The sequence below is a fragment of the Argentina silus genome (assembly GCF_951799395.1).
Source record: "Argentina silus genome assembly, chromosome: X".
Lineage (NCBI taxonomy): Eukaryota > Metazoa > Chordata > Actinopteri > Argentiniformes > Argentinidae > Argentina > Argentina silus.
Genome location: NC_139653.1, coordinates 43,373,093 through 43,385,544, shown reverse-complemented (window position 1 = coordinate 43,385,544; position 12,452 = coordinate 43,373,093). Strand labels below are relative to the sequence as shown.

Here is a 12,452-nt window from a genome sequence, read left to right as displayed (position 1 = left end):
TCTCTCTCTCTCTCTCACTCAGATACTATATACTATCTCTCTCTCTCTCCCCCCCACTCTCTCTCTCTCTCTTTCTTACTCACATACTATACATATTCTTTCTCTCTCACTCAGATACTATATTCTCTCTCTCTCTCTCTCTCCCTGGTTCCCTCTCTTCCAGAGGCCAGGTGATTTATACCCCCGCCTGTATAGGTGATCATTATTCTACAGGCAAGGCTGATAACACTCAGGGCTTCCCATCAATTTTGTCCTGACGTCCTGTGGCTTTTCGTCCCAAAGGCTGAGAGGAGGAGGGGCTAGGGGGGGGGGCGGACCTTTTTGCTCTTTTATGTCTGTCCTCACCTCTTCGCCTACTCCAATTTATATTCCCTAAATGCTATTGTCTCCGCCTCCTCAATCACGGAGCGAGAGCAAAATGAAAGACCGGTTTTCCCTCTCCGTTTTTTTTTTCGTCTTTTTTTTTTTCTTCTTCTGAGTCCATGTGAAATGAATGAGCCGCAGGTCGGGATGATTGGTTGGCTCTGCGTCTCTGGGACCTCCCTTGTGGAGAAGTGTGGTATTGTGAATGGACGGAGAGATTGATGTCAATGCCTGGTCGACTGGCCAACAAGGGAGGGATTAGATGATAACTCAACAGATAATGAACAGATAATGTGAGGTTGTCTTTTTGATGGACTGTATACAGTGCGTGTGTGTGCGTGTGCGTGTGGGCTTGTGTGTGTGTGTGTGTGTGTGTGTGTGTGTGTGTGTGTGTGTGTGTGTGTGTGTGTGTGTGAGAGTGTGTGTGAGTGTGAGTGTGAGTGTGTGTCAGCAGCAGGTGATAGCTTGTGTTTTCTTCCTGATCGTGGCAGTGACACAACTGTGCCATGCATTTTATACTTACAAACAATTGTTTGCACAGTTGATCTTGGGACCTGTAGCTGCTTTGAAATGGCTCCAAGTGACTTTCCTGACTTGTTCAAGTCAATTATGCTCCGTGCTGAGCTCCTTAGACTTTCCCATTGTAGCGTTTTTGGCTGAGTGTAATGAGTGTATCAAACGAGCCCTATTTAAATGAAATAAGTCACCAGCTGTAGTCAATCATAATGACTCATAAGAAGTTAAGAGGCCATGCCACAAAGCAAATTTGATTGACACAACTTTCTACATCACCAAAATTGATAATTCAAGGTGCTGTATGTATATTTTTGACCCAGCAGATTGTCACATTTTCAGAAGACCCATAATAAATTCATAAAAGAACCAAACTTCATGAATGTTTTTTGTGACAAAGAAGTATTTGCTCCAATCAATCCATCACAGAAAAATAAGAGTTGTAGAAATGATTGGAAACTCAAGACTGCCATGACATACTCTTTACAAGTGTATGTAAACTTCTGACCACAACTGTATATATATCATCATTTCTCCCCCGATTCCTTCCATCTATCCTCTCTTCTTGGTTTTCATCCCTCACTTACTTTGTTTTTGTCCTTCCCGCTGGCCTTGGGAGATTGTGTTGCTGCCTATGCTTGAGGCACGACCGCCTCTGTGGTATTGTCCCCACAGCCTCTGTGGTATTGTCCCTACAGCCTCTGTGGTATTGTCCCCACAGCCTCTGTGGTATTGTCCCTACAGCCTCTGTGGTATTGTCCCTACAGCCTCTGTGGTATTGTCCCTACAGCCTCTGTGGTATTGTCCCCCCAGCCTCTGTGGTATTGTCCCCACAGCCTCTGTGGTATTGTCCCCACAGCCTCTGTGGTATTGTCCCCACAGCCTCTGTGGTATTGTCCCTACAGCCTCTGTGGTATTGTCCCTACAGCCTCTGTGGTATTGTCCCTACAGCCTCTGTGGTATTGTCCCTACAGCCTCTGTGGTATTGTCCCTACAGCCTCTGTGGTATTGTCCCCACAGCCTCTGTGGTATTGTCCCTACAGCCTCTGTGGTATTGTCCCCACAGCCCTTGAGGATTTGTATGCTCCTCCATTGTTCCCTCCTCATTACTCTGCCTTTCCAGCCCTCATATGAACAACACGACTTGGCCTTTATTGATTGTGACCACATGGTGAAGGCTCCGATTTGATTAGATTATTTTTTTTATTTTTTTTCATACGTTTTTTTGGGGGGGATTTTTCTTCTTTTTTTTTATTTTATTTTCTATTTATTTTTTTATACAACATTTCCATCAGTGAATGGAAACGGTTCATGTGAAAGGGAAAACGTGTGAGAATGATCTAGATCATCAAGAACAATAGAACTGGCTGTTGTGTTCATGCAGCCATCGGGAAAATAATACTTACTAAATCTTCTAAACTGTATGATGTAAAACAATTTTTTTTTTTAAATACAATATTACACCCCTCATATTTCTTGGGGTTGACAGATCACACAAGTAATCCCCAAAAAGCTTGAGATGGTCTGTGCTCTGTCTTGACAAGGTGCTAAAAGGTTTGACTGATGTCACCCGTTAGAGAACCCTGCCTCTCTTCCTTTCTATTTCTCGAGATTGAGTGGCTTTAAATCTTTTAGAAGACGACAAACTTGTGGAGTTGTAGCTCTGTGTGTGTGTGTGTGTGTGTGTGTGTGTGTGTGTGTGAGTGAGATACAGGGTCTGGGGCTATAAATTGTGATGTGATTTATTTTACATTTACATTTATGGCATTTAGCAGACGCCTTTATCCAAAGCGATGTACAACAATACATTTGTTTAAGTAAGCCAATCATCTATCCAACAGTCATCATAAGACAAAGTGAAAGTGAAGTCAATGCTCACACCAGGGGCCACAGGCAGTCGTAATGCCAGTAGGCTAATTATTATATATATATTTCTTTAAATATATTTCATTAGCAGGAGAGAACTTGTACAGGGGGGTAGCAGGGGAGAAGAGGTCTCGGGGTTAGGGTTAGTATAGGGGGGGTAGTGAGGGTGAAGCGGTCTTTAGGAGGGACTGTTAAGATGTAGCCTGAAGAGATGGGTTTTCAATCTACGGCGGAAGATCGGAAGTGACTGCAGTCCTGACCATTGTGGGACATGAAAGTACTTGAGAGCTAAAGTCAGGTGTTCATACACAGTGTACCTGTCTGAGGTATAGCTATTGAAATAGGGTATTGTGTATACTGTAGTAGTGTTGCATGGTAGTGCTGGTGCTGTAGATCATTTTATATGTCATATATATGTCATTTTTATATATGTCATATATGGTTGAATGCAACGTGATCCAGTGTATCGAAAGCCTCGCTACCACGGCCGCATGCAGCGCAACATTGTATACATTTTCCCGCAGCCGGCCGCATTTGTGAACAACAGAAATATAAAGTGCATTTTATATCTCTATCAAAGAGAAGGTTTCCATGCATGAATTTGGCTGTCTTGCTACTAGCAAAGAGGAAGCATTTAGCCACGTTTGTGAACACCACAACATTGTGTCAAAAGTGCACTTTATATTTCTATCAGAGAATGTTTCTATGCTTGAAATCGCTAGGAGGTGAGTTAAAATATATATATATTTTTAAAAATGTTTAGTTGAAGGGCATTGAGTTCACAGAGGGACATTTTTCACATGTTGCTGATTTCCCAGTAGTTCAATTAGAGGCTGGTTGAATGCAACATGATCCAATAGCACTCTGAATAAATCAGGGTGTTTTTCGTCTCCTCATTGCGAGAGTGTGATTGTCAGTGTGTCTCAGTCAGTACCAGTGGAGGCTGGTGGAGTGGAATGGAATGGAATGGAATGGAATGAGGAAGGGTATCATCACACGTTTGATACCATTTCATGCATTACAATGAACCCATCCTCTGATTTCTACCTCCACCAGCCTCGCTGAGTGACTTCAGTAGTGGATACAACATCCCAGGGAGGGAAAAAGTGTGATCTACAGGTGCAGGGAACAGTGAAGAGACAGAGAACAACAGCTGCCAGGGTCCACATTTCCTATCTCATTCTGAGCACACATCTCTCCATATGTCTGTTTCTCTGTGTCCTTCAGTGTGTTCAGTGTGTGAGTCAGCCCAGTAGTCAATGAGCCCAAGCCTCAGTTGGCTGAGGGACATTAAAACAATTAAATTAAAATGTTATTACTCTCTCTCTGTTGCTCGCTTGTGCTCTCTCTACCTCCCTCTCTCTACCTCTCCCCCTCTCTCTACCTCCCTCTCTCTACCTCTCCCCCTCTCTCTACATCCCTCTCTCTACCTCCCTCTCTCTACCTCTCCCCTCTCTCTACCTCTCCCCCTCTCTCTACCCCCCTCTCTCTACCTCCCTCTCTCCCCCTCTCTCTACCACCCTCTCTCTACCTCTCCCCCTCTCTCTACCTCCCTCTCTCTCTACCTCCCTCTCTCTACCTCTCCCCCTCTCTCTACCTCTCCCCCTACCTCCCTCTCTCTACTTCTCCCCTCTCTCTACCTCCTTCTCTCTACCTCTCCCCCTCTCTCTACCTCCCTCTCTCTACCTCTCCCCCTCTCTCTACCTCCCTCTCTCTACCTCTCCCCCTCTCTCTACCTCCCTCTCTCTACCTCTCCCCCTCTCTCTACCTCTCCACCTCTCTCTACCTCCCTCTCTCTACCTCTCCCCCTCTCTCTACTTCTCCCCCTCTTTCTTGCTTGTAAATCAGTGTTTTCTGAAGACAGTGTGCAGGTTTTTGCTGCTCTCAATATTTCATAGTTTGTAGTTATGATAAATATATTTGAACCCCTTCCCCCCCTTTTCTTTATCCCTCCCTCACTATTCCTTACCCCCCCCCCCTCTCTCTCTCTCTTTCTCCAGGGAGTGACATACTGTGGGGAGAGCCCGGCCAGTACTCTAACCATGGCCAACGTGCCGTGGCATGAGGAGGTCATCCACTTTGTCCAGCAGCTGGCCAACATGCTGCCCCAGTACGAGATCGCCTGTGAGCATGAGCACTCCAACTGTCTACTCATCGCCCACACCAAGGTATATATAATCCTTACTATATCCTACCCCCCCCCCCCCCCCCCCCCCCTTATGTCTGTCTGTGTGTGTCTCTCTCTCTCTCTCTCTCTCTCTCTCTCTCTCTCTCTCAGTCGCCCTCTCCCCTAATAATGGCATGTATTTATGTGCTGTGCAGTGCCTACGGGCATCTACCTCCACATCCATGTCTAAATGGCTCTTTTTTTCTTTTCTTTTTTACACGGTGCAATGGCTGTCTGCCACAAATGTGTGTGTTTGATGCCATTCTACATTCCATTCCTTTCATTACAATGAGCCTGTCCTTCGATTTCTACCTCCACCAGACTAAAAATCACACGATACCCGGCTGAATTCGTTTTCAGACAGAAAGGAAGGCATTGCTTTAGGCTTCTTCGCTTTTGTTGTTTGGTTTAGTTGTCTGTAAGCATACCTTTTCCTGACTTCCTTTAATGATTTTCTACAATCTAAGGAAAACAGAAATCTCTCGTTTTGTTGGCTCAGACAGCGATGAAGTGAAGCAGAGCCAAATCTCCATCCATAATGCATTCATTCATCGACCGTGTGGCCCTGAACCCCCTCAATAGTCGTTTCCTCCTCATCTTTCGGGCCAAAAAATGTTCTCCCCCTCCCTCACGCAATCTCAGACTTCTCATTTTTTCCTCCCCTAATCTTGCCGTTATTTTACAGGCTTCTGTTTGATGTGACTGGCGTATTAATGATCTGAATATCAACTTTGTTTACCCCCCCCCCCCCCCATCTCTCAGGCTCTGTGGGCTCCTGCTGTCTGAGGACAGGAGGGCTGACAGGGGCAGGAGAGAGCTCTGATTTAATTCTAATTAACTCTGTCTTTTTGGGTTGAGTCACTGTTGGGGGTGGGTGGGGGGGGGGGGGGGGGGGGGATGATTCTCAGAAAAGTGTGTTTCTGATGTTTCTTGTTTCTTGTTTCCTGGTGTCTCGGTGAGTAAGGCCACACTAACATGATGTTCGATACTAGATACCTGCTGGATAAGGTGATGGATATCTCATGCTCTTAAAGTTGTCTGGTAGGGGTAAGACATGCAGGACAAGCCTTCACCCATTTTTGGTGAGAGAACCCCTAGTCAGGCTTGCAGTTTATAATGTATCCCTCTTCTGGAATAATAATAATAATAATAATAATAATAATAATAATGGATTAAATGTATAAAGCACTTTTCATTATGCAAGAATAATCTCAAAGTGCATAAAATAAAAGATAAAATAATATACATATAACCATATCATAAAAGCAGCAATCAAAGTCTAGGAGAAAGGGTAGGCCAGTTAATAAAGATGTGTCTTAAGGAATGGAGTGTTATGGTGACAGTATGAGCTTTACGCTACTTATTCCTGGTTAAAAAAAAAAAAGTGAACTGAATGATTTCCCTGTGTACCCTTGTGATCTTGGCAGTGGACTAGGCCCTCCCGGTTATCGTTATTATTTTGAATCATGTTTTTATTGTAATTTTCCATCGACAAACAGACGGGCCTCCCAATTATCGTTTGACAGCAATGAGTGGGCAGGTTGATTCCCTTCCTTCAGGATCAACCACTCTAATTAAAATAAACACACGCGCGCAGGTGTGGGCACATACACGCACATGCTCACACACACACACACACACACACACACACACACACACACACACAAACACTGCTGTGGCCACCCTTCTTGTTAAGGTTTGTCAAAGTGCAAAGTTGGTAGTGGACTAGGCCCTCCCTAAAGGGCTCCCCTTAAAATCCCCTGAACAATGATGATGTTAATGAAGACCATGGGCCACAACAGAAATATATATACGTCTCCTTGACGACACTCCATCAGCGGAGGCTGAGTAGGTGGGTGTCTCCGGTAGGCACGTCTCGACACACACAAAATGTGCTAAAAAGCCAATTGTTCCTTTAGTTCACCTCCATCTTTCACAAGCCAGCCAGCAAGGCCACCAACTATATTTAACTGCATTGATTTTCACCCTCCTCTCTCTCTCTCTCTCTCTCTCTGCCTCCATCTATCTTTTCAATGTCCTCTACACACGTACACACACAAACACAACAGTTTCTTTATCCCCTCATACCTAGGTTGAAGCTGTATGCGATATGGCCATAGCCCTGAAGCACACGTCTGTGTCGGTTTGTCTTGAACACCTGGTTTTATACCCTGAGCATTAAATGGGATTTTCCATAAGCTACACTTAAGAAGAGGTTTCAGTCCTGGGGAGGAGCTGTTTTAATACCTCTGTAATTGAATAAGTGATTTCAAAGAGTGCGCGTGCATGCGAGCAAGTGTGTGTGTGTGTGTGTGCGTGCCGGTGTGTGTGTGTGTGTGTGTGTGTGTGTGTGTCAGCTGCTGCTTTGTGATCCATCAATAATTAATGAAAGCAAAGCACTTACATTACGAGCAATAGAGCATTCGAATGCTGTATATGCTGTTTTTACAAAGTTTGTTTCATGGCTGTGGAAAGAGCAGAGACAGATAAGTCACCTTATCTGTGGAGGTGAATAGGTGCGCAATCCTCATCTTTCGTTGGGTTGTATGAGTCTCAAGAGAGCTCACATTATCCAGCCTCCCTCCATCATCTGTCCATGTTCCCCACCACCCTGGGACCCCCTATCGACCAGCTGCTGTTTACCCAGGGCCTGGCTCTCCAGGTGGAGAGGACGCATCCCTGAGATGATGACTAGATCTGTAATGAAAACAGCAGGCTTAGGAGACGGGGGTTCCCGGAGAGCACAGAGGTTAGAAGCTTTACACAGACAAACTGGTTGTGTGCGTGCGTGCGTGCGTGCATGTGTGCGTGCGTGCGTGCGGAGAGTAACTGCACTAGAATCAGAATGAAGTTGTGGTGGTGGTATGGGGCACTGCACACTCAGACAAACCTCTCTAGGGGTTCAGGCTAGTTATAAGACTCACCAGAGTGGGTCTTACTGTTACATAGTTGGCTCTGTGTTCATTTTCTTTGTATAAGCCTTGATTATCAATGTACTGTAGCATCTAACTATTTTCCATTGGCATAGAAAGGTACAGTGACAGCCCAGCAAATAGCCAACATGCTAATGCTGATAGGCAACACTCTAACGTGTACTGTATAGTCTGAACTCCTTCTGCCCTGCAAAGGGTCTGAATTTGGCCAAGTAGATGCTCTTATTTCTTCCAGAATAAGAATCTCTGCGGCTGTTCTTTATTGCTGTAGCTACTTGTTAAGCCTGTTAGTTCTGGCCAGGGAAATGCTGCTGCTTTCCCTTCAGTTCTGCTATATCCTCCGGTGATCTCTACAGAGTTACATTATAGTTGACCCACACCAGAGGGAGGCAGGTTTGTGAACTTTTACAGTAACATTTAAAATTCTGCTAATAGGCCTAGGTTCTGCTAAAAGCTGGGTGTCCCCAGTGCAGCCTTCATGTTTGTGTGTTTATTGTTAAGCACTTAAAGAAACACTAAAGGCAATGCCCAACACAAGACCTCACTAAAAAAAAACAATTTTTTTGGACTATTAAGAAGCCCAAACTTAAATGTTCCTCTGAGCTGAGTGGAAGGAGCACAGACAGGCACAACAAACGACCCATTGGGACAATAAAGATAAACTCCACTCCTTAGTCTGTCGTACACAACAGTTCAGTCAGAACACTCAAGTCAGTTTAACTATTTATCGCATGAAAATGGTTATACATTTAAGCTCGGCATAATTGGATGGCTCAGCTCTGTAGGGGTTAAACGACCACAACATACAAGTATACAATACAATAGGCTACATACAGAGTGACCGAACGGGTAGAGGCTGGGGGTGGTGGGTGGGACGACCACACAAAACGTACCCCCTTAGCCAGCGCAATCATGTCACAACTGAAACTATGGAGGAGGGTAAAACTTGGCTTGCTTTTAAGCCTTGGTCCTGTCACCTGACAGACAGCTGCGCCGCTTGACTTAGAGTGTCCTGCCGGAACTAGATTCAAGATTCAAGATTCTTTATTTGTCACGTGCATACAAGTATACAGTGAAATGCAAAAGTGACAGTGCCACAGAGTAGTGCAACAATACAATAAGTTTTAAAATAGAATAGAATAAAATAAAATAGAAGTACTAACGCTGCGCTCCATTAAACCTTCACAAGTAGTGTGGAGAAATAATAATCGTAATCTTTCTCGAAGCTTACTGTTGATATCAAGCTGGGTTAAGCGCCATGGTGGAGTTTGCGGTGCTCCAGTTTGTCCAACACAGAGCCTTGAGTCTGAGTGTAGTGTTGCGTCGGCGTCATTATGAAAGCCAATCATAGCAGCAGAATACAGCACTGTTACATACTGGGATATGGCAGGGTCACCATGATCTCCTCCACTGTGATGAAACGGAACAGGCGAGATGAGACATGGGGAATGACACTTGTTGCTCACTCTCTCTCTCTCTCTCTCTTTCTCTGTCTGTATCTCTCTCACTCTCTCTCTCTCTCTCTTTCTCTGTCTGTATCTCTCTCACTCTCTCTCTCTCTCTCTTTCTCTGTCTGTATCTCTCTCACTCTCTCTCACTCGCAGTGGGAGGGCTTCTGCGTTGCAATAAGGTGTGATTGATGGAGAGAGAGATGCTTTCAGATGTGAATTCCTGAACTGCACAGGGAGTAAACAAGCAATGGAGATGGAACCGGGAGGGCTGCTTTGTATGCTCTCACAGTCCTTAGCTTTACTTCTCTTCTTCTCATACCTCATACCCCATCTTTCCCACACCCTCTTCTCTCTTTCTCTGACCCCCCCCCCCCCCCAACCCTAACCCTAACCCTTCCAGAGGCTGGGTCCAACTGGAGAAGTATCCAGAGTTGAAAGGTGGAAGAGTCTCATTGGTTAAAGGGATAATCTGGGATTCAAACACCAACAAAGCAGACTCCCCACCACTGTTTTTGGTAAACAGCTGAGTGATGGGGCTGGAGAAATGTAACCACTCTCAAATTCATAGACGGAGCTATGGATACAATGACTGACCATCCATGAGATCAAAATTATAGTTTTAACTATGTTTTGACGCTATACACTGTTTGTTTACAATTGCTTTGTTTATAAACAATGGCGTAAAACAAACTTATATTTTGGGTCCTGATTGCAGACTGCAATGAATGATACCTGTCAGGTGAGCAGCTCATTGGAGACTGCACCCTGATCAGCCAGTCTGAGTGTGATTGATCACTTCTAGAGCTCTCACTCATCCTCTAACCTTCTACCTCTTTCTCTGTACGTGCGTGTGCATGTGTGCATGTGGTGTGGGGCGTGCGTGCGTGTGTGTGTGTGTGTGTGTGTGTGTGTGTGTGTGTGTGTGTGTGTGTGTGTGTGTGTGTGTGTGTGTGTGTGTGTGTGTCTGTGTGTGTCTGTGTGTGTGTGTGTGTGTGTGTGTGCTGGTTTCCACAGTTCAAGGTGGAAAGCGAGTGGTGGACGTGGATCGACTACGAGAGGTTCCAGGAGTTGGTGCAGGGCTACGAGGAGAGCGGGGGAAGCCAGAGCTTCTCTGCTGACGACTACATGGCCAAGACTCCCAGCTGGGCCCTGTTTGGAGGCAGAGAACGAGGCTTCGACCCCGTCGACACACGCTTTCAAAGGAAAAACAAGACCAAAGACATCTCCGGTTGTTGAGAGAGAGAGAGAGAGAGAGAGAGAGAGAGAGAGAAAGAGAATACAATCCTCCTTTCTGTCCACACTTGAGTTTCACATGAACTTTGATTTTTGACTTTACCGTTCAGTTTTTAACTATCGATGCTCCCCGAGCCTCTCATGGTGTTTTGTTGAGCTAAAGCTGCTCTCTCTCTGCCCGGCGATGTTTATATCCATTGGCTTAACCTCAAAGATCAGCTCAAACTTAAATCAATTCCTCAGCACTATTCTTAAGCCATTCCCTTTTACTGTTACTATTATTTTCCCTCCTTTTAAGTAAATAGATCTTCAATATCCCCCGCACCCCCCCCCCCCCCTCCACACACACACACACACACACACACTTTTTATCGTCATTATTGTTAATGTAATTTGTTTTGATTTTTTTACTGCTGGCTGGCAGCCGATATGGAGGATTGCACTAGTTAAGTTGAGCCATTTGGGCCTCCCATCATCTCCTTCTCCCTGACAGTTTTATGACCCTGCCCCTGGTCTGCTGATGGTAGCGTGATGCCCAGTAGAACGTGCTCGGAATGTTTTAATACCCCCAGGGAACTACAGGTGTATCCCAGGGGCTTTTGCTGCTCTGCCCACTCAGGACAATGATTACTCCCCTGTGGTGCAAGTCTGGGAGAGAGAGAGGACAGGCAACACCAAGGGCACCTAGTGATGCTTAGTTTAGTTAAGACAATTAAAATCAAGCACACATAATACAAATAATAAACATGCATAAAATCATCAAGGATAATACACAATACAGGTCTTCTTACGACAAGATGGCTCAGCAAGATTGGCAACAAGGTTGTACAATACACACTATGGCAGCGTAACACACCAGGGGAGGCTGGAGGAGGTAGAGATCGGAGGACGCGCTCATTGTAATCTATGGAATGGAATGGTATTAAACACGTGTTTGTACCACTCCTTATTCCGTTCCATGCATTACAATGAGCGCATCCTCTGATTTCTACCTCCACCAGCCTCCCCTGACATCAGTATGCCAGTCTACCAAGCCTTTACTGGGATGAGATTACTGCATATCCAATTATTTACTTGAAAAGAAAAAACTATTTTGTACATTTTCATTGTGGATTTTATTGATTTTTTTTTTTTAAATTGATTTTGTTTTCACTGTCTTGTTTTGTTTGGTCCATGTTACTGCATTGCCTCGCAAATAGGGTACCATACAGTGAGAGCAGATGTACATACAGTATGGTACTGTATGTCGTTGTAATAAAAGTCTAAATGATGCAAGAATCCTTTTGTCCTCCTTCCTTTTTTATAGGACACACTGTGAGGTCACAAAGCTGTGACAGCCAACACAGGTACACTGAGGTGAGCACTTTGTGAGCACTGCTGCCAACCTCACATTTACTTTACATTTGTCATGCTTTTATTAGTTCCTGAATTGGAAGCTGACATTTTAACACACTTGTAAGGCCAGGGGATTGACAGGATAGGGTTTATAGCCTGTGTATATTGGTCTCTGAACAAGGTCATAGTCATTGGCCGGAGAGTGGATGCTGACTGAGTGACTGACGGACGGGAGAGTTCAGATGTCAGACAGCAATAGGACATGGCAGAATGCTGAAACATTGTTGAATCATTGATGTCGAGACTCTGTTGGACTTGCTAGGCGTGTCTCAGTGGAGGCCGGTGGAAGCAGAAATCGGAGGACGGGGCTCATTGTAATGCCTGGAATGGAATGAGGAATGGTATCAAAACGTGCTTTCTGTTTTTTGTTTTTTTGTTTTTTTTATCATTACATTTAAATAAATATAAGTTATTTCTATTTTGGAATGTGTCACTTTTTCTTTCATGAAGTATCTCTATTACTGAAACATCAACAGTACCGTCTGAGAACTGAAATATGTGAAATACCTTCAGTAGGAATAATAGTAAGCA

The 12,452-nt window shown here is 44.7% G+C and overlaps 1 protein-coding gene across 2 annotated transcripts in view; it reads left to right on the top strand.

Moving 5' to 3' along the window:
* Window positions 1-11,414, top strand: part of tyw1 (tRNA-yW synthesizing protein 1 homolog) — a 63,514-nt gene extending 52,100 nt beyond the window's left edge. For both annotated transcript variants that reach the window (XM_083696283.1, XM_083696284.1), the window contains 2 exons: window positions 4,743-4,910; window positions 10,308-11,414. In XM_083696283.1, coding sequence (XP_083552409.1) covers window positions 4,743-4,910; window positions 10,308-10,529 — 390 coding nt within the window. In that variant the 3' untranslated portion in view covers window positions 10,530-11,414. The remainder of the gene's footprint in view (window positions 1-4,742; window positions 4,911-10,307) is intronic.
* The last annotated feature ends 1,038 nt before the right edge of the window (window positions 11,415-12,452 follow it).